This window comes from Trachypithecus francoisi, unplaced genomic scaffold (genome assembly GCF_009764315.1).
Source record: "Trachypithecus francoisi isolate TF-2019V2 unplaced genomic scaffold, Tfra_2.0 Lachesis_group9, whole genome shotgun sequence".
NCBI lineage: Eukaryota > Metazoa > Chordata > Mammalia > Primates > Cercopithecidae > Trachypithecus > Trachypithecus francoisi.
Genome location: NW_022681474.1, coordinates 33,337,841 through 33,360,115, shown reverse-complemented (window position 1 = coordinate 33,360,115; position 22,275 = coordinate 33,337,841). Strand labels below are relative to the sequence as shown.

General features: G+C 41.4%; 1 protein-coding gene across 1 annotated transcript in view; it reads right to left on the bottom strand.

The window, feature by feature from the left end:
- SUPV3L1 (Suv3 like RNA helicase) overlaps positions 1-22,275 on the bottom strand; it is a 30,639-nt gene that overhangs the window by 531 nt on the left and 7,833 nt on the right. Inside the window, exons 5-14 of the mRNA XM_033208692.1 lie at positions 19,654-19,822; positions 17,340-17,451; positions 13,495-13,572; positions 11,335-11,426; positions 9,250-9,430; positions 8,596-8,689; positions 7,295-7,514; positions 5,261-5,341; positions 4,740-4,916; positions 644-792 (exon numbers count right to left, since the gene is read on the bottom strand). Coding sequence (XP_033064583.1) covers positions 644-792; positions 4,740-4,916; positions 5,261-5,341; positions 7,295-7,514; positions 8,596-8,689; positions 9,250-9,430; positions 11,335-11,426; positions 13,495-13,572; positions 17,340-17,451; positions 19,654-19,822 — 1,353 coding nt within the window. The remainder of the gene's footprint in view (positions 1-643; positions 793-4,739; positions 4,917-5,260; positions 5,342-7,294; positions 7,515-8,595; positions 8,690-9,249; positions 9,431-11,334; positions 11,427-13,494; positions 13,573-17,339; positions 17,452-19,653; positions 19,823-22,275) is intronic.

Genomic DNA, 22,275 nt, shown 5'->3' with positions numbered 1-22,275 from the left:
CACATTAGCATTATGGCAACAGCTCTTATCGCAGTCACTGGACTACTCTCAATGGCACACCTACATCTTGACATTGATTAATTCTAAATGTTCTTTTTGCAAACTCTCTTCAGTGCCTTTGCTCAACCTTTATTTCTGTCCCCACACATCCGAGGAATATGTCATCCCGAGGAGGGTCAGCACTATACCTTGATAGACTCTGTCCCTAGAGAGGGACATGCCCCTCCTTTAAGAATCACTGGCCTAGAACAGGACTTCTCAAATGATAATGGACAAATGAATCACCCAGGGATCTTGTTAAAATGCAGAATCTGATCAAGTCAGGGATGGGCCTGACACTCTTTAGTTCTAACAAGCTCCCAGGTGATACCAGTGCTTTTGGTCCAAGGACCATCCTTTGACCAGCAAGAGTCCAGTGGACCTTCCTTCTCACCCAGCCATCTTAACTAGAATTGCAATAACTCAAGTCATTTTTGGAACGGGTATAAACCATTCCATCAGTTGAACTGCCTTTATGGACAACAGACATAATATAGAGCATCTTGCAAATATATCCATAATTTGAAATAGAAAAACAAATTCATAAAACCTTTAATTTGTCCTACTAGAAAAATGAGAGCACATAAAGGAAAAATGTTGGTACCTTAGCCACAGGTAAAGATCCAAGACATCGTGGACAGCTTCAAGATCCATGAGGTCTTTAATATTCTTAGGTGGAAGTAAAGGCCATTTGATGTATCGGCGTAACCATGCGAAGGTCAGGGGCTCATTCCTGCTATACTGCCTGGCAAACTGAGAAAGAAAGAGGAAAAGAGTTTCATAGAAGTGTCAGAATTCCCTTAAGTCTACAATTAGAGAAAAATAAGGAAGCAAAACAAAAACGTTAATTGTGCTTGTATTTCAATAGACAGGTGGTTTCTTTTCTCCTTTGTACTTTTCTCCTTTTTGAAGAACATTTAATACTTTATAAGGCCAGGTACAGTGGCTCACGTCTATAATCCCAGCACTCTGGGAGGCTGAAGCAGGTAGATCACTTGAGCCCAGGAGTTCGAGACCAGCTGGGGCAACATGGAGAAACCCCATCTCTATAAAAAACACAAAGAATTAGCTGGGCATGGTGGCGTGTGCCTGTGATTCCATCTACTCCTCAGGAAGCTGAGGTGGAGGATTACTGAGCCCAGGGAGGTCAAGGCTGCAGTGAGCCATGATCGTGCCACTGCACTCCAGCAGAGTGAGACCATCTGGAGAAAGAAAGAAAAAAAAAAAAAAAGATGATTTCCTTCTTTTTCTAAAACCAGGGTAATAATATGTGCAGCAGAAGTTCAAGGGCTACTCTGGGCACACAACCTATAGAGTATCCCTGCTCCACAAGGAGCAGTTTAAAAAAAAAAAAAAGAAGCTGTAGAAGGACTAACTTTCCAGGGCCTAAGTCTGTTAACTCTTATTTAGGAATATGTGATGTTCTAAGCTATGGACAGACAGTACCTGAAGACTCCTATTTCTATCTCATTATGTAATAGTCCTATAACCTCAAATACGAGCTTAAGTTTATCTTGTTAATGTTCTCCCTTATTATATAGAATCCCTCTGAGGTGGCCTGGTGCAAGGCTGGTCGGAAGTCAATCTTGGCTCTGCCTCCTGCGAGCTGTGTGGCTTTGGCCAAGTCACCACTCTGTGCTTCAGCTTCCTCATTGGTAACATGAGACACCACAGCCCTGTCTTGAACCACAAGACACTGCTGGGGAATGTGCTTTGAAAACCATGTTGCATTCCAGACATTAGGCAATATTATACATCACCTGTACTACAGAAGATAGACATATAACCACACAGTAAGACCCCTCAAGCAAGAGTTTACATAAAAACTTCAGCTTCAAGATTCAAGCTGATTTCAAATGATTCATTTCCTAATTAGGGGAAATTATCTCTAAATGCTTAACCTAAATAAGGTCAATACTTCAGAGACGAAGAGTAGTTTTAGATCAACTGTGGTTAAATAACGCCACAATTTTGTTAAATTCAGTCTGGTCCACTCTGCTAAGTTTAATAAATGCCAAGTAGGATAGCCATAAAAGACAGAAATGTGACCACACTACCTGCCAGGCAGGACAGGCCAAGCATGAGTTCTCAAGTTATCTTATAAAGGCAGTAGCTCTATTTCTTTTTGGCCACAGACAACTAATGGAAGTCCAATACATAAAAGAGCTAAGTAAGGAGCTATGCAGAGAAGGCAGGGAGAGATGCCCGCCCATCCATCCATCCATCCATCCATCCATCCATCCATCCATCCAGCAGCTGGCCCTAAAGGAGCTCCATGGAGCACAGCTTCCAAATCACAGTCCTAAGGGGCATGGTAAATCATCAATGTGATTGAGCTCTTTCATAGTTCAGTAATGACAAAGATCAAGAAAAAAGGAAAAGCCTCTAGATTTCATATTCTAATTTTCAAACAGAAAACACATGGAGCGGCCAGGCAAGGAGGCTCACGCCTATAATCCTAGCACTTTGGGAGGCCAAGGTGGGTGGATCACTTGAGGTCAGGAGTTCGAGACCAGCCTGGCCAACATGGTGAAACCCCATCTCTATTAAAAACACAAAAAATAAGCCAGGCATGGTGGCGGGCGCCTGTAATCCCAACTACTTGGGAGGCTGAGACAGGAGAATCACTTGAACCTGGGAGGCGGAGGTTGCAGTGAGCCAAGTTCATGCCATTGCACTCCAGCTGGGGCAACAGAACGAGACTTCATCTCAAAAAGAAAACACACAGCGCATCATGGCGCACACCTGTAGTCCTAGCTACTCAGGAGGCTGAGGTGGAAGGATCGCCTGAGCCCAGGAGTTTGGGGTTACAGTGAGCCATGACTGCGCCACTGCACCGCAGCTTGGGCAACATAGTGAGACCTTAAGAAAACAAGCAACTGTTGACCTGCACGTTCCAGAGACTCCCTACACTTTAGTAAAGAGCTTCTATTCACTAGAATAGCTCTTTAAAGGATGGTGTGAATGGGGCCAAGGCCATGGGACTGAGTTCCACTCAGGTCAGTTTACAGTAGTTTAAGACTGTTCCGGCCGGGCGCGGTGGCTCAAGCCTGTAATCCCAGCACTTTGGGAGGCCGAGACGGGCGGATCACGAGGTCAGGAGATCGAGACCATCCTGGCTGAAACGGTGAAACCCCGTCTCTACTAAAAAAATACAAAAAACTAGCCAGGCAAGGTGGCGGGCGCCTGTAGTCCCAGCTACTCGGGAGGCTGAGGCAGGAGAATGGCGTAAACCCGGGAGGCGGAGCTTGCAGTGAGCTGAGATCTGGCCACTGCACTCCAGCCCGGGCGACAGAGCGAGACTCCATCTCAAAAAAAAAAAAAAAAAAAAGACTGTTCCATAAACTTCAACCTTATGCTAGCTAAGTTTTTCACAAATGCCAGCTCTAAGAAACATATTTTCTAGGTAAACATCTGGACATGGAAGGTCTCTAACACATATTGTTAAGAGAAAAAGAAAAGGCAAATTGTGAGTAATTCATTAAGATAACGTTGATGGGGCTGGGCACAATGGCTCATGCCTGTAATCCTAGCACTTTGGGAGGCTGAGGCAGGTGGACTGCTTGAGCTCAGGAGTTCGTGACCAGCCTGGGGAACATGGCAAAACCCCGCTTCTACAAAATATACAAAAATTGGCCAGGCATGGCATGTGCCTGTAAGCCCAGGTACTCAGGAGGCTGAGGCACAAGAATCGCTTGAATCCAGGAGGCAGAGGTTGCAGTGAGCTGAGATGGCACCACTGCACTCCAGCCTGAGCGACAGAGTGAGACTCTGTCTCAAAAAACAAAAGATAATTTTTTATGGGGAAATGTACCCTCACAAATCTAGTGTTTCCATATGAACATGCACGTAAGCAAACACAATGAAAAACAGTCTGCAAGGACACACACAAACACAAACTTACACAAGTAGTTATTTCAGAGGACTAAGATTGGGAGGGAGACACATTTAAGCTATCTGTAATGTTTTCATTTTGTATAAAGAGAATGTATGTATTATTTATGTAATTTTTTTTTTTAAAGGATGGAGTCTTGCTATGTTGCTGGAGATGTTCTCGAACTCTTAGGCGTAAGCAATCCTTCCTGCCTTGCCCTCCCAAAGTGCTGGGATTACAGGCATAAGCCACAGCACTGGACTATTTACGTTATTTAAAAAATAAGTTTAGAGGTAGATTTGATTAGAATATAGCTCGTATGCAGAATGCTCAGGCCTACAGAGGAAATGGCAATGAACCTCAGTGAGTCAGGACAAGATTCAGAGAAGGGGAGGCCTTTGGGTTTAGTGGGGTGGGGAGAGCATGCAAAGCAGAGGAAATAGGGCGGGCAAAGTCCCAGAGTGGTGAGAGAACAGCAAGTCGGGGCAGGAAGTTCAGTGTCCACTGTCCTTCCTGGCCCCCAGGAATCCTGTGATTCTCAGAAGTCAGAGATTTGCATCCCTACCCAAATGAGTAAAAAGGGGCTAGAACCCTGGCATGGTGCTCACACAAGACAGTAACCCCTGGCTCAGTGCTTTACACTTAAGAAAACTCAACACTATTGCTACTATTGCTACTATTGCTATTAATCCCTATTTAAGTTTTTACAAAGTCTCTCATATTACAGAGTACTCTTCTAATTGTTTTATTTTGAATAACAAAGTACTGTTTGGGGAAACTGCATGAACCTGAAGGAACTCAAAAGATCTTAAAGATAAAGGCTTACCTGTAACAGTGAAGAGCACACAAAAGGCTGCTTCTTGTTGATAGGGGCCGTGCAGAAAATATATCTCACTCGCAGACTTAATGGAATATGCTGGATCAACTCTGCAGAAAATTTAAAATCATCCATATTGCAGACAAAATACTGCCCATCAACTTGTGAAAAGTCTACAAAAATATCCTGGGGAAAAAAGACATGAAATTACTGGACTGCCTAAGTCAATTAAAATGAACAATGAATAACACTCAAGCCTATAAAAGGCAATCTCTTTAATCCAGAACAAACTTCCATAAAGGCTTGCTTTAATCACTGCCTCATATCCTTCCCCACCTGAAACACTGAGAGGAAATTCCTCAGGACTAAAGTCCCAAAAGATTTTGAGAAAAAGTTTTCGCTTGTAAAATAAATTTTATAAATAGCAACCTCTCAAAGGCAGACTATCCATTCATGCTCATGATGTTAACCAGTAATCACTTGACATATCGACATTTTTAGAAGCGATTCGAAAGGGAGTTTCCACTTACAATGAGATTGGAAAGTGTTGTATCAGGGAGATGGTAGGCAAACATTTCAATCTGCTCAGCAGTTGGATGAAGACCAGCTGCCTTTTAGTAAAAGAAAAAACAATCATAAGCTGATTTTTTTTTAAAAAAACGACAAATTTTCTTAAGTTATTGCATGATAAAGTCCTATTCAGGCTAAGCTCTCACCAAATAAATACATTCAAGCTAAACTCTCACCAAATGAAGTAAATGCCAAGAGTTTGAGTAAAAGAAAATACATCATTTTACCATTTATTATTAGAAAAGCTGATGAGATGATTTAGTAAAAATGAAAGATTATGGCTACTGAGAAATTATCTTTTGCTTACATTTTAGTCATATTTCTAAAACCTATGATGATCTGACAGCATATAAAAAATGATTTTATGGGCCGGGCGCGGTGGCTCAAGCCTGTAATCCCAGCACTTTGGGAGGCCGAGGTGGGCAGATCACGAGGTCAGGAGATCGAGACCATCCTGCCCAACATGGTGAAACCCCGTCTCTACTAAAAATGCAAAAATTAGCTGGGTGTGGTGGCGGGTGCCTGTAATCCCAGCTACTCTGGAGGCTGAGGCACGAGAATCGCTTGAACCCAGCAGGCGGCGCTTGCAGTGAGCCGAGATCGTGCCACTGCACTCCAGCCTGGCGACAGAGCAAGACTCCATCTCAAAAAAAAAAAAAAAAAAAAAAGATTTTATGGCCAGGTGCTGTGGCTCATGCCTGTAATCCCAACACTTTGGGAGGCCAAGGTGGGAGGATCACTTGAGAACAGTAGTTCAAGATCAGCCTGGGCAACATAAGGAGATCCCATCTCTACAAAATTTATTTTAAAAATTAGCCAAGCATGGTGGTGAGCACCTAAAGTCCCAGCTGCTCAAGAGGCTGAGGTGTGAGGATCTCCTGAGCTCAGGAGATTGAGGTTACAGTGCGCTGTGATCATGCCACCACACTGAAGCCTGAGTAACAGAGTGAAACACTATCTCAAAAAACAAAAGGAAAGAAAAATCTGTTTTCCAGGGTAAAACCGTTTTCCATGTCTCAATTCTCCTCAATGAATTAAAATGAATAAGAAAAACCCAGTCACTTTAACCAAGGCCATAAAACTAACATACATACACACATCTAGAAAGACATGAGAGCATTTTTGAACTGGAAGTGAGTTCTCTTCACTGCACATTACAGTGCTTAGACACGGCCACAGGTAAGTATAAGGAATGGAGTATGAAACAGAGAGAGAGAAAGTGAATGAAAAAGACAAAGAGGAAAAGAGGCAAGAGAGATTAGTCATGAGGGAAGAAGAGTTCAAGATATGAGGTGCCCAGGAGGGAAGCAGGGGTCACGGGAGCCACCCACGAACCTAACTGTACTGCTAAGAAGTTACAGAAATGATTGTAGCACAGCCTTCCCCTGGAAGCTTCTCCCTGCATGATCTCATGTCTATATTCCCCTTCATCTAGTGTCACAGACAAATGAGATAAGCCATGTAAGTGAATTTTCCAGGCAACTTTAAATTTTAACTATTAATGGAAAGTTTGTTTCAAACAGGTACAATTCTAACTCATTAACTAATATTAACCAAAATTTAACCTTCTCCTCACTGGATGAAGTTGTATTGTTTAGGGCTGTTTTTGCCCCATACTCAAGGGTTTCGTCTATACTCAGGCTTTTGGTCATTTTTCAGTCCACTAATGTAGCTCTGTGTGCTCAGTTGAAGCAACTGCTTTCCTCCCTGTTCCTTCCCACTGCTAGATTCCAGAAAGAACTAAAGGCAAATCAGGCTCGCTAAACTTTGTCAATCTGGACCTTCACTTGCATACCATTCTCTGATCAAAGGATCTCCATGGCTCTCCAAAGCAATAAAATAGGGCTTTTTTAAATGCAGTTTTCATGGCACAAAACTTTCTTTCACTTATGTCTGTATCCAGAAATGTGTCTGAGGCGAGAGTCTGGATGGTGGGTGAGGGAAAGAATGACTGTCCTCCACAGAGAAGTAGTAATTAACATGTTACACCTTACCGTTATAAGATCCACAGGCCTCTTCAAAATTTCCTTTAATAAACTGAGATCTTTGTGATTCATTGTTGTAACCTCTCCTTCTTTAAATTGCGAGCTGAATCTGCCAGCTCTGCCAGCAATCTGCAGGGCTTGAGAAGTTGTGATTGGTTCTAGTTCCTTCTCTCCCTTTTCATTGATACTGGGCTTTATAAGGGAGTAAAAAATAATTCTCCTTATGCTCCTGAAACAGAAATAAAAGTGATCCTGCAGACTGTATGAAAAACTCTCCAATACTTGGGTCATTGCATAATGCTCACTTCAATACTAGCTTAGGTCCTCTTGCAACCTTGACTGCCACTTAAAAAATTAAGGAACGTCTGGCACAGTGGCTCACACCCATAATCCCAGCACTTTGGGAGGCTGGAGCAGGAGGATTGTTTTGAGGCAAGGAGTTCAAAACCAGCCTAGGCAACAGAGCAAGACCCAAGTCTCTACAAAAAATTAAAAACATCAGCTGGGTACGTTGGCGTGTGCCTGTAGCTCTAGTACTTGGGTGGCTGAGGCAGGAGGACTGCTTGAGCCCAGGAGTTTGAAGCTGCAGTGAGCCATGATCATACCACTGTACTCCAGCATGGGGCACAGAGTGAGATTGTCTCAAAAATAAATAAATACATAAATAAATAATATTTAGGCTTAACATTGTTATCATTTAGAGATAATAACTAGCCCCACATGCATACTAGGCACTCGGACACCTGACTGAAAAACTGAAAATAAAGTGACATAGTACGATAGGTTAGCAGTAGTGGAGGGCAGCACTCAAACATCCTGGTGTGGGCCGAGTGTAGTGGCTCATGCTTGCAATCCTAGCACTTTGGGAGGCTGAGGTGAGAAGATCACTGGAGGCCAGGAGTTAGAGACTAGCTTGGGCAACAGGGTAAGACGTTGTCACCACCCAAAAAAATAAAAAATTAACCAGGCTTTGTGGTGTGTGCCTGTGGTCCTGGCTACTCTGGAGGTTGAGGCAGGAGGATCGCTAGGGCCCAGGAGTTCAAGACTGCACTGAGCTACAATTGGATCACTGCACTCCAGCGTGGGTAACAGAGCAAGACCCTGTCCCTAAAAAAAGTCCTGGTGCTATTTAACATTTTATTTTTATTTCCCTCAATAGGTGTAGGCAAGATAAATCGCAAATCTAGCCTATAATATTTATTCTCCCAAATCAAAGTGTTTAGTCATTAATGCCAATTAGAAAATTGAAAAACAAAAAACCACCATTCAACTCACTGAATATTCATGTTTATTAAAAACAAATTACTTACAAATTAAGTCCCATGCCAATTGCATCTGTAGCAACCAAGATTTTGCATGGGTCATTGGGATCATTAAACTTTTTTGCTTGAGCAAGTTTGGTCCCTAAAACAAGAACAATTTATGTTAAATCAGTGTTCTCAGTCTTTTATTACATCGAGCTAAGTACATCTTGGAAACCCTCACTCCTTGTTCTTCCCATTTTTAATGATAAAACCTTTACTGTTTCAAACTTTATTTCTTTATATCCTCAAGGAGCCACTTATCCTTTACATCCATTCCTTCAATACTCCGTCATATAGCAACACAATCCCCTACCACACTAGACTTATTCCTGAAGACACAGATTTCAGGACTACAACTTAAAAGGACATGGTCAAGTCCAGATTTCAATGACACTTCTGTAAGAAAATATTAATAAACTCAACATTTAAGATACGGTCTAATAATAGCAGCAACTAACAAGAACTATAATGAAAATACTTCTATTTCCACTAAATGAAACAGAAAACTATTTATTTTATATGATGTTTAACAAATTACCAATACATCAAGCAGCTTAATTCAATATTGTTTACTATGTTTTTTATACGTATCTCAACATAAATTGCAAAGATAGGAGACAGGAGATTTCATATCTTGTCATGATGAAAGTCAATAATTACCAGGTGGGAGACTGCCATATATAACAGCTGATTCCAATCCCCGAATTTCAATCTGCCGACTCACAGAATAAATATCATTCTTGCTAAAACAGACAATGCAGTCCCCAGGCCGAAGGTTATCTAAAGATTCTAGTGCATGGTCCAGCACGGAAATGGGGGTAAGCCTCTTATAGTCTCGAACCTACAATAAAGACATGAAATGGCAAAGTGACACACCCAACTCAACTTCTTGTGACTAGTGATTAGGTGAAAAGCTTGCAATGCAGTTAAGCTAAACTGTGATAAGTACCAATTTTTTCAAAAGAAAACACAGAAAAACATTTATTTTGTTATAATTATAAGTGTTACCATCACTTCTCATTGGCATCTCTAAAGTAGTAAGATGAAACACAGTGTTTCATATATTTTCAAAGCTTTTTCTCATATATTTCATTTTCATGGCAAGGTGTTAAGTTCAGAAAGGTTATTAACTGCTATTTCCATTTTATAAAACAGTAAAACTGAGCCCAATAAAAAATTAACATCTGAGGCACATTTTGAAAGTCTAACCTGTGACTTGTCTAAAGAATGCAAAGCTCGGGCCGGGCGCGGTGACTCAAGCCTGTAATTCCAGCACTTTGGGAGGCCGAGACGGGCGGATCACGAGGTCAGGAGATCGAGACCATCCTGGCTAACACGGTGAAACCCCGTCTCTACTAAAAAATACAAAAAACTAGCCAGGCGAGGTGGCGGGCGCCTGTAGTCCCAGCTACTTGGGAGGCTGAGGCAGGAGAATGGAGTAAACCCGGGAGGCGGAGCTTGCAGTGAGCTGAGATCCGGTCACTGCATATTCCAGCCTGGGCGGCAGAGTGAGACTCCGTCTCAAAAAAAAAAAAAAAAAAAAAAAAAAAAAGAATGCAAAACTCACTCTGGGAGGCCGAGACGCGCAGATCATAAGGTCAGGAGATCGAGATCATCCCGGCCAACACAGTGAAACCCCGTCTCTACTAAAAATACAGAAAAATTAGCCGGGCATAGTGGCAGGTACCTGTAGTGCCAGCTACTCAAGAGGCTGAGGGAGGATGGCGTGAACCCGGGAGGCAGAGCTTACAGTGAGCCGAGATGGCGCCACTGCACTCCAGCCTGGGCAACTGAGTGAAACTCCGTCTCAAAAAAAAAAAAAAAAAAGAAAGAAAGAATGCAAAGCTAAGAATGGCAAAACACAGAATGGACTCCAAAATTTCTTCTACTACATTCCACTCTCTCTCCTTGAACACTGAGCGCAAAACTAAAATAACAGGCAAATTCAAAACTATTTCCTTGGTTTATGCTTATAATCCCAGCACTTTGGGAGGCCAAGGTAGGAGAACTGCTTGAGCACTGGAGTTCGAGACCAGCCTTGATAATATAGTGAGATGCCCTCCACACAAAAAAATAAAAAATTAGACGGACGTGGTGGCAAACAAACACCTGTAGTCCCAGCTATTTGGAAGGCTGAAGTGGGAGGATCACCTGAGTCCAGGAGGCTGAGGCTGCAGTGAGTTGTGACTGCACCACAGCACTCCAGCCTGGGGAACAGAGTGAGACCTTGTTTCAAATAATAATAATAATAATAATAATAATACTTCATTTTATCATAGAATTCTGGTAAAGAAAAAGAGAAGTAGGATTAAAAGGAAACCAGTTACTTCCAACTCTAAGAATCTGAAAAAGGAATATAAACTGTGTCTGGCAATTAGATGTGTATCAAAGGCCCCAATATCTGACATACAAGACTTTCAAAATGACAAACTTGCTGGGTCTCAAACTTCTAAGAGTACTGATTTATTTAATTTGAAGAGATCTACTCAAGCCCCACAAGGTTTTGTCAAGAAGTGAAGAATTTCCTGTACTCTTGGAAGACTTAGGGTATGATGACCACTCTGTCAGAACTTCAGATCATGAGGTTCAATCAAATATATATGATCTAGTTGATCACAAGAAAATGAAGCTTTCTTCTTTAGTTAAGTTCTGATGTTGGCGTTATCTAGGGCCTCTGAAGCCACTGCCTAGGTACTCTGGACTATTTGATATGCCACCTGGAGACCAAAGCATCTAATCGAATACCTCCACTTCCTCCCCCGTTGTGTACATAAGCTCCGTCACCAGGTCAATAGCAGCAGGTTCTCCACACAAATGAACTTCTTCAGCACAGAGTCCTGTCAATGCAAAACTGGGTTTCTTAATTTTAAAGATGTATAATTAAATATGCAACATTTTACATAGCTAAAGTACTTTACGTTGGCTTACATATTGCTTTACAATCTTACCAAGTATTTTCAAAAATATTATCTCTGATGCAAACCTCGAAATAACCACCCACTTCTAGTGGGCCAAGATTATCCAATTTTTATTAATCTCAGGCCTTTTAAATTGCTTTGGCCGAGGTTTCAACTCTAGCAGAGTGAAACCAGCCAAGATTACAAGCTGGCATTTGGATGCTTAGTACTGAACATAGGTCCTATACTTGTGTTTTTCAAATTAGGATCCATGGAATTGCTGAGGTACCTCAGAGGCTGGGGGTTGGAGAGCAGAAAAAACTCCAAGCTCCTTATCTGTGAGCAGATACACTTCCATCTACTTAACATAACAGGCTTCAATGTATACTTTTTTTTTTTTTTTTTTTTTTTTTTTTGAGACGGAGTCTTGCTCTGCCACCCAGGCTGGAGTGCAGTGGCCGGATCTCAGCTCACTGCAAGCTCCGCCTCCCGGGTTTACGCCATTCTCCTGCCTCAGCCTCCCGAGTAGCTGGGACTATAGGCGCCCACCTCGTCGCCCGGCTAGTTTTTTGTATTTTTAAGTAGAGACAGGGTTTCACCGTATTAGCCAGGATGGTCTCGATCTCCTGACCTCGTGATCCGCCCATCTCGGCCTCCCAAAGTGCTGGGATTACAGGCTTGAGCCACTGCGCCCGGCCCCAATGTATACTCTTTGTTTAAAAAAAGAGTTCAGCTTTTTTTTTGTTTTTTTTTTTTCATGAGACAGAGTCTTGCTTTGTCACCTAGGCTGGAGTGCAATGGTATGATCTCGGTTCACCGTGGTTCACTGCAACATCTCCTTTCCAGGCTCAAGTGATTCTTGTGCCTCAGCCTCTGCAGTAGCCGGGATTACAGGCATGCGCCACCATGGCTGGCTAATTTTTATATTTTTAGTAGAGATGTGGTTTCGCCATGTTGGCCAAGCTGGTCTTGAATTCCTTGCCTCAAGCAATCCGCCCACCTCGGCCTCCCAAAGTGCTGGGATTACAGACCTGAGCCACTGCACCCAGCCAAGTTCAGCTATTTGTTTTTAAATTTGAAAACATCTGCCCTAAAACATGATCAAAAATTCACTCCAACATCAAGTAGTAGAAATGTTCATTTATGTCTATGGACCTCAAGAACTCCACTTACAGGAGCCTATTCTAAAGAAATATTTTTTAAAAAAGAAAATAACCTGGGTGAAGTGGCTCATGCCTATAATCCCAGCATCTGGGGAGGCTGTGGGAAGAGTGCTTGAGCCCAGGAGTTCAAGACCAGCTTGGGAAACATAGGGAGATTCTGTCTTTACAAAAAATTTAAAAATTAACCAGGGGCACATTGGCAAACAGCTGTCGTTGCAGCTATTCGGGAGACTGAGTTGGGAGGACTGCTTGAGCCCAGGAGGTCAAGGTTGCAGTAAGCCACAACTGTGCCACCACACTCCAACCTGGGCATCAGAGCAAGACCCTGTCTCAAAAAATAAAAAGCTTTGGCCACAAAGATTTTTACTGCAGCCTTATTAGTAATAGGGAAAAAAAGGTTCAACTCTATGGAGCAAATTACAGTATTGCCCTTCAACAGAGATATGTGATCATATTAATATGTAATATGAAAAATATCACACGAAAAACCAAACTGAAAAAAAGCAAGATACACAATTAGATGTTCTCAAAACACCATATGCACATACAAAAAAAAAAAAAAAAAAGACTAGCATAAAACACACCAAAACATAAATTGTAGTTGTGTAAATATGAGATTTTAACATTTTAACTTTAATTACATGGTTATGCTAGTTTTAGCACAGGAAAAAATGGATTTCCCATTATTAAAATAATATTTAGAAAATAAAAACTCATACTTAGTTGACTTTTTTGTGTCAAAAGAAAGGTTCTAGGTGACTCTATTTGGCAATGGCAAGCAGATAAAAATGCATCTCAGTGCAGATGTCATGAAGTTCAGGTTTTACAGCATTACCACCACCAACCTAGAAGTGCTCTGGTCCAAGCCCATCCTCTGGCTGGATCTCTAATCATTTGAATTTCATCAATTACAGCCACTTCGTCTGAAAATTAAAAAGTTAATGTGAGCAATAACATCCACTTAAATAGTATTATAAACAAATTCCTATACCAAAATTCAAGCATCACCATCACCACCACCACCATCACCACCACTTACTGGGTTCTTTGTTCTAAGTGTTTTGGCAGGTTTGTTCTAAGTGTTTTACCTCCTCTTAAGTACCCCCTGCTTAATCCTCACAACAAATCTATGAGGTTAAGTATTAGCACTATCTCCATTTGACAGAAAAGTCAGAGGCCCAGAGAAATTAAGTTACTTGCCTTAAGTTATACAGTATGTAAGTGTAGAGATGAAATTCAAACCCAGGCCATCTAGCTCCAATGTCTATACTCTTTTTTTTTTCTTTTTAATTTAGATACAGGGTCTCACTGTTGCTCAGGATGGCCTTGAACTCCTGGGTTGAAAGTGATCTTCCTAACAGTGCCTCACTCTGTCACACAGGCTGAGTCCAGTGGCACAATCATAGCTCACTGTAACTTCGAACTCCTAGGTTCAAGCAATCCTCCTGCCTCAGCTTCCAAGAAGCTGGGACTAGAGGCATGCAGCACCATGACCAGCTCATTTTAAAAACATTTTCTTTTTTTTTTTTTTTTGAGCCAGAGTCTGGCTCTGTCGCCCAGGCTGGAGTGCAGTGGCCGGATCTCAGCTCACTGCAAGCTCCGCCTCCCGGGTTTACGCCATTCTCCTGCCTCAGCCTCCGGAGTAGCTGGGACTACAGGTGCCTGCCACCTCGCCCGGCTAGTTTTTTGTATTTTTTAGTAGAGACGGGGTTTCACCGTGTTAGCCGGGATGGTCTCAATCTCCTGACCTTGTGATCTGCCCGTCTCGGCCTCCCAAAGTGCTGGGATTACAGGCTTGAGCCACCGCGCCCAGCCTTTAAAAACATTTTCTTGGGAGGCCGAGGCAGGCGAATCACAAGGTCAGGAGATTGAGAGCATCCTGGCCAACATGGTGAAACCCTGTCTCTACTAAAGATACAAAAATTAGCCGGGCGTGGTAGTGTGCGCCTATAGTCCCAGCTACTCTGGAGGCTGAGGCAGGAGAATCACTTGAACCCGGGAGGCGGAGGCTGCAGTGAGTCACGACTGCACTACTGCATTCCAGCCTGGGCAACAGAGCAAGACTCTGGCTCAAAAAAAAAATTTTTTTTTCTTTAGAGATGGGGGTCTTGCTATGTTGTTCAGGCTGGCCTTGAGCTCCTGGCCTCAAGCAATCCTCCCATCTCAATCTCTTAAGTAGCCAGAATTCACAGGCACAAGTCACCACACCCAGCTCCAAGTCTATATTCTTATATACTCTACCACACTGCCTCCCAAACTGAGCAGTTCCACTTGTCCTACTTTTTGCAATCTAAGAGACAGCCTGAGGAATTTGCCTGATCAGAGCTATCACATCTAGACAGAAGTAAAAGAAGAAGGCAAGCTGTAGAACAAGGAGGTGACAGCCCTTCATTTACTAATGAAGCACCTCTACAACAGGAAACCAGGCAGCTCTCAGGAGCAGAAAGTAAAGCAGAAGGAATAATTCCTTGGGCCTCAGCTATGCTTATTCTTAGGGGTTTTAAATCTATCACTATGGCAAAGAGTAGTGTCTCATCTTATTTTCTAAAGCTAAAATGCTTCCAAATACATGATTCCAATCTCTGTAATTCATATATTATATTTTTACTTTCTTCTCCAAATACCACAGAATTGAAAAGAGAACATTTAAAAATACAATTAATATACTTACAATGACACTTAGAAATGTAAAGAAAGCTAATTCTATATTGAAAAATCGTCAGATTAAAAATTACTTATTGAGGCTGGACATGATGGCTCATGCCTGTAATCCCAGCACTTTGGGAGGCTGAGGCAGGTGGATTGCTTGAGCCCGGGAGTTCAAGGCCAGCCTGGGCAATGAAGTGAGACCTCTTCTCTACAAAAAAAAATTTTTTAATGAGGCAGGAGAATTGTTTGAGCCCAGGAGATCGCGACTGCAATGAGCCGTGATCGTGCCACTGCACTCACACCTGGATGACAGGAGTGAGACCCTGTCTCAAAAAAAAAAAAAAAAAGTACTTAGTGATCTGGATATGTACAAACAAGACTAGAAGAGAGGACATAGAGAAGAAATTCTGATTTATAAACTTCTGTGCTATTGTACATTACTTTATAATGTATTGATTTTTAAAAAACTATTCATCTCACAAAGTTGATTATTAAAATGAAAAAAAGCAAGCAACCAACTAGTAAAGCACCTTCCTATTTGTTTAATATATACACCCACCATGCACACATAACTATATGCATACACAACATGAACACAAATATTGACAAAGTCTGGAAAATATATACCAGAGGGTTATTTAACACTTCTTGATTCCAGACAGATGGGATTGGGAAATTATGTATGTTTGTTTTCTTCTCTTTGCTTGCTTACATTTTTATATTTTCAGTAACGAAGACATGATTGCTTACATAATAAGGAAAAAGTTAATTTTCACTTAAATGTTAAGGCCAGGCGCGATGGGTTATACCTGTAATCCCACTGCTCTGGGAGGTCTAGGTGGGAAGAACACACGAGGCCAGGAGTTACAGACCAGTCTGGGCAACACAGCAAGAACCCATCTCCACAAAAAATTTATTAATAAAAAATTAGCTGGGTGTGGTGGCTCACACCTGTAGTTGTAGCTACTCAGGAGGCTAAGGCAAAAGGATTGCTTGAGCCCAGGAGGTCCAGGCTGCAGTAAGCCATAACTGCGCCATTGCACTTCAGCCTGGGTGACACAGTGAGACCCTGACTCAAAAACAAAACAAAACAACTTTAAATAGAAGCTCATTGTGGCAGTGCACGTAACAGGAAAAAATTTTAAACAACCTAAATATCCTTTAACAAATGGGTAACAAATAATTTCAGTCCTAAGATGGAATTCTATAAGACAGTTTAAATGAAGTAACTACAAATATGTAGCTATAGATACTTCAACAAGACTAGATAGATCTAAACACATTTGTGGAGTAAACAAGCAAGTGGTAGAACAATAATAACATAATAATCACATAAATGTTTTAAAAACACAACAATCTAGAATACTGATAAGTAATACATATCAGTGACATAATATACACCCTGAAAAGAGACAGGAAAACTATACACACCAAATATCTGTTAACAGTTAGAACAAAAGAGGAGAGAGGAATTAAACTGGAGGGTGGTATAAAGGAAATTTCAATTACACTTATTAACATTTTAGCTCTTTTCAGAGAAAAAGGGCAAGAACTTCAGGTGCAAGCATTTGTCAGTGGTGGCAGGATCGCACGTTTGTCATACTTATTCTCTTCTTTTTCTAGATTTTTAAATTTTTTCTTCACACAAAAAAATCGTATTCCACATGTTCAAGTATATTTTAAAATTAAAAACACCACGGCCAGGCGCAGTGGCTCACGCCTATAATCCCAGTACTTTGGGAGGCCAAGGTGGGCAGATCACCTGAGGTCGGGCGTTCGAGACCAGCCTGACCAATACGCAGAAACCCCGTCTCTAGCAAAAATACGAAAATTAGCCAGGCGTGGTGGTAGGTTCCTATAATCCCAACTACTTGGGAGGCTGAGGCAGGAGAATTGTTTGAACTGGGGAGGCAGAGGTTGCAGTGAGCTGAGATAGTACCGTTGCACTCCAGCCCGGGTGACAGAGCAAGACTCTGTCTCAAAAAAAAAAAAAAAAAAAATTAAAAATACCAAACCAGTTTCTTAAACGGCATATACATACAAGGAGTTGTAACACTGCACATCTCAACTGTACAAGAAACATGGGAAGCCTGTTTCCCATCTGGCTGAACTGTCACACGCTCTTCACCTGTCACCAAGTCACATGGCACACCCTAGAAAGACAGAAAAAAACCTAGAATTATTTAAAATAATGGCAAAAATACGTTTTGGATATTTAACAGTGTGTTCTCTCTACTACCACCAAATTAATTTGTTTCACAGTTAAAACAAAATGTTCCCATGGCCGGACACGGTGGCTCATGACTGTAATCCCAGCACTTTGGGAGGCTGAGGTAGGCGGATCACAAGGTCAAGAGATCGAGACCATCCTGGCCAACATGATGAAATCCTGTCTCTACTAAAAATACAAAAATTAGCTGGGAGTGGTGGTGTGCATCTGTAGTCCCAGCTACTCAGGAGGCTGAGGCAGGAGAATCACTTGAACCAGCAGATGGAGGTTGCAGTGAGCTGAGATCATGCCACTGCACTCCAGCCTGGAGACAGAGCAAGACTGTCTCAAAAAAAAAAAAATCCCAATGCTTTTTTCCCTTTTATAAAAAACAAAGTAAAATAAGAGCCACTCTCTTACACAACCTGGGGAAACTTGGAAACATCTCAAATCAGCTAAATCCTCAGGTAACAAAAGCATGAGACGCTGCAGCAGTTTCACATTTTAACTTTGTACATCTCTGAACTATCTGACTTCATTAAAATGAACTGTTTCTATATTCGAGAAGAACATTATAAATACAATTTGAGAATGTAAAGACAGGCTGGAAGCTGTGGCTCACACCTGTAATCCCAGCACTTTGGGAGGCCGAGGCAGGCAGATCACGAGGTTGGGAGATCAAGACCATCCTGGCTAACACAGTGAAACCTCGTCTCCACTAAAAATACAAAAAATTAGCTGGGCATGATGGCAGGCACCCGTAGTCCCAGCTACTCAGGAGGCTGAGGCAGGAGAATGGCGTAAACTGGGGAGGTGGAGTTTGCAGTGAGCCGAGATCACACCACTGCACTCCAGACTCCGCCTTAAAAAAAAAAAAAAAAAAAGAATGTAAAGACCTCCTATTATAATTCCCTGAGAGGGACCAATATTAATGCTATATCAGGGTGATCAGTCATTCTGGTTTGTCTAGGACTATTGGGTCCCCCAGAATGGAGGACTCTTGGTGCTAAATCTGGAGAAGTCTAGGCAAACTGGGATGGCTGGTCATCATAATGGCCTGAATCTAATCATGGGGAAACATCAGACACATCCAAACTGAGGGACAGTTCACAACACAACTGACCTGTAGTCTTCCAAAATGTACAAGTTATGAAAGACAAAGGAAGACTGAGGAACTGTCCAAGATTAACGGAAACTAGAGATGTGACAACTAAATACAGTGTGAGACCCTGAAAAGAATCCCGGAAGGGTGGAGGATGAGGTATAATGGTCAACTGATAAAATTTGAATATGGACTGTGTATTAAGGAAGAGTAATCTATCAATATTAAATGCCCTGCCTCAGACAAATATCCTGTGTAAAAGTCTGTTCTCAGGAAACATATACTCAAGTATTTACAGATAAAGAGGCATTATGTATGTAAATTATCCAAACTGTTCAGAAAAAAAAAAAAAAAGAGAGAATGCAAATTACCTACTAAAACTGGTTAAACTCATATTATAAAGTCATAATAAAACAATGAACCAAAATGTAGCCCATTTAGTGAAAATGATGCCTCAGACCATAGGGCTTCAGTCCTTTCAGTTTTGAAAAGGTGGCTTCAGTCTTTATCATTAGTTTTAGTTGATAGCACCAGAGGTCTAATCTATAAAAGGTGAATTAAATATCATAGAGTAGTGCTTAACTCTGAGCGGGCAAAGGACTACAGAGTTTTGACTATAGCAACAATATTTTATTTCTTAGAAAAGTGAGTGAAGCAAGTATGACAAAATGTTAAGATATGATGAGGTGGTGTAATAGGTTCAAGCTTATTTGTATGTTACTTTCTGCATTTCTCTACATATGTAAAATGTTCTTTAATATTGTATTTCATTCATTGTACTGGGCACATGTTTTCACATTTTTGTATCTCTGAAATCAAGGTGCATCTTTAGAATTGATAGCATGTCAGAGTCAGTTGGTAGCGTCTTTTTCTTTCTTAACTGTATATAAAATAATGGTACATCTTACAATTGACAGCCTCTTAGATACAATGAAATATGGTAATTTCTTGTTAACAGTAAATTACTACGAACATCTTTTTTCTCACTCCCACCAAAAAAGAAAATTAAGAAAAAAATGAGCAAATATTTGGTAATATACTGACAGCAGCATTACTCTTTTCGAAGATCTCATGTGCCAGTAATTTTAGAGGGCCACAATACACTCCAGACTTTGCTGAGAAGTATTTCTGGATTGCGTGATAAGTCTTTCCACTGTTTGTGGGGCCTGAATGAAATATTATCTTCCGCTGCACGGCTCTAGCATCTGGGTACCTAAAACATGAGTAAGTAAACAGCTTAATCCATTAACCTCAAAATCCATCCTGGCAAAGATATCAAATGAAACAAATGCCAAATGAAATATACTCTTAATATTCACAAGATCAAGTCTTTGAAAAACTAAACAATGGGTTTCATATGCACATTAAAATAATGACTTGTTTCCAAGAATGGTATTTACTAACTAGAGGACAGAAAAACCCAAATGCAAATTAATGCCTTGGATATTTTTCCCATTGAAAAATTGAAAAAGAGAAAAAAAAATCTCTTTTTCTCGGCGGTTACTAAAAATAAATTTAAACTGCTATCAGTTCCATACTATGTTCACATCATTCCCACAGCTCTAAACACATGACTCTAAAAGCAAACATTCCTAGGCCCCTGAATTCCAACATACACAAATATAATAATGGAGTCTTCTACTTCTGGCCATAGTGGAATAACTGGCACTAGACTTGCCCTCCCACTAAAAACAAGTACAGGCGGAGCATGGTGGCTCATGCCTGTAATCCTAGCACTTTGGGAGGCCAAGGTGGGAGGATCACCTGAGGTCAGAAGATCAAGATGAGCACGGCCAACATGGTGAGACCCCGTATCTACTAAAAACACAAAAATTAGCCAGGTGTGGTAGCACACATCTGTAATCCCAGCTACTCAGGAGGCTGAGGCAGCAGAATCACTTGAACCCGGGAGGTGGACGTTGCAGTGAGCCGAGAACACACCACTGCACTCCAGCCTGGGTGACAGAGTAAGACTCTGTCTCAAATACAAAAAACAAAAAACAAAAAACCCAAAACAACAAGTACATATATGTATGTTGTGCCTCATAAGTTGCAAAGAACTAAGGTAAGTATAGCCTACTAGATGTGGGCAATATCCAGCCTAGATGATTGGAAAGATACCAATTTAAGTAAACTTGGTAAAATCCAAGTCTTTTTTTTTTTCCAGAAACAACTACATTTTCTCATCTATAGGTAGCCAGGGGCAACACAGTTCCATTCTAGAGGGAAACAAAAGGGAGAGCCCCACAAAACTTTGGGGGCAAGGGAGAGACTCATCTGACACTTCTTTTGGAGGTCAGGGTTTGTATATCATAATTCAAGTAAGAATAAGTGAATTAAACTGAATTTGATGGAATGTGAGTAAACCTAGAACAGCATTGAAGCATTGAAGCATTACACAACCTGAAGACTGAGAAGGATATATTATCTGAAGGATCTTTTTATTTCCCCAAGGTCTTTCGCACTGGAGACAGCATAAAAGAGTGAACAAGTGTTGGGATGAGAGAAGATGACATCAATGTGTGAGTTCAGTATAACTGGGGATAAACTGGAAGTACCTGTGATTTTATACTCGTCTTATTACCTGCCAGGGCTCATCTAGTCATGGCAATGTTTGCCTTGAATGGAGGTGAAAGCCTTTCTTTGTTGAATCAAATACTACTACACTATTACACTTCCATACTATTTATTTGGGAATGGGCTGGGAGTGACAGTAGCCTAGTAGTTCAGCTACCTGATTACGGCCCCATTCTTTTAGAAGAACACTTCTGCCAAGGAGTGGTTTGTACTGCTTTGTTTGGTACATTTAGTCTTTTTTCTGCTACAAGTTTTCCTTACCTGTCCTTTAGTGTAAATTTTATTCATCACAGGACAGAATAATCAAGGACAACCAAAATCCTTTTGTTAATTTCAGTACCTCACCTATCAACATTTCTGAGCTATCATTCAATGTTCCTCTGCGTCATGGAGTGAAATTCTTGTTTTATGGGAATTGGGAGTGTGGGAATGTGATAACCTAAACAACCTTTGCTCTGAAATTCCATTTTTCCCTCTTTCCTTGAATTGTGTTGACCTACAGAGTTAAATTTCCTTTGTACTTTTTTAAAGAAAATATTAAAAATCAATGGTCTCAAAAAAAAAAAGTACAAAGCAGGGCAAAATACATGCAGTAATGTGTGGGGACACAGGACATAGGCAGTGCAGGACTGCAATTCTTGAAAGAAAAGAACACTTGGGATGAGCCATACTCCACCCCAGTAAGGCATAGGGAGGTGGAACCCAAGCAGAATATGATAGGCTCACTGAAGCGAGCAGCAGAGATCAAGTTCGGAGCAGCCAAAATGTGAAGAACAGAGTGTGGAAGAGAAGAGTGTATAGAAAGAGAGCCCAGAAGTCTGTGTGGGGGTTCCCTGTGAGTTACTGGCCAAGGGCTGGGCTAACCATGTACAAGGTAAGAATCGGCAGGGTCTAGGAATGAGCTGCCTACCAAGGGTTTGAGTGGAAAGTTTCAAAGATGTCTCAAGTGCTAGGTGATGTTGCAGTTCCAACCATGGTGGAAAGAACTCATTAACACCCAGGCACTCAGCTAAAACATCAGGAATGCCATAGCTTAGACTTAAGGACAACATCGTTAAGTCACGGCTATTCTAGATCTGCCCTAATAAA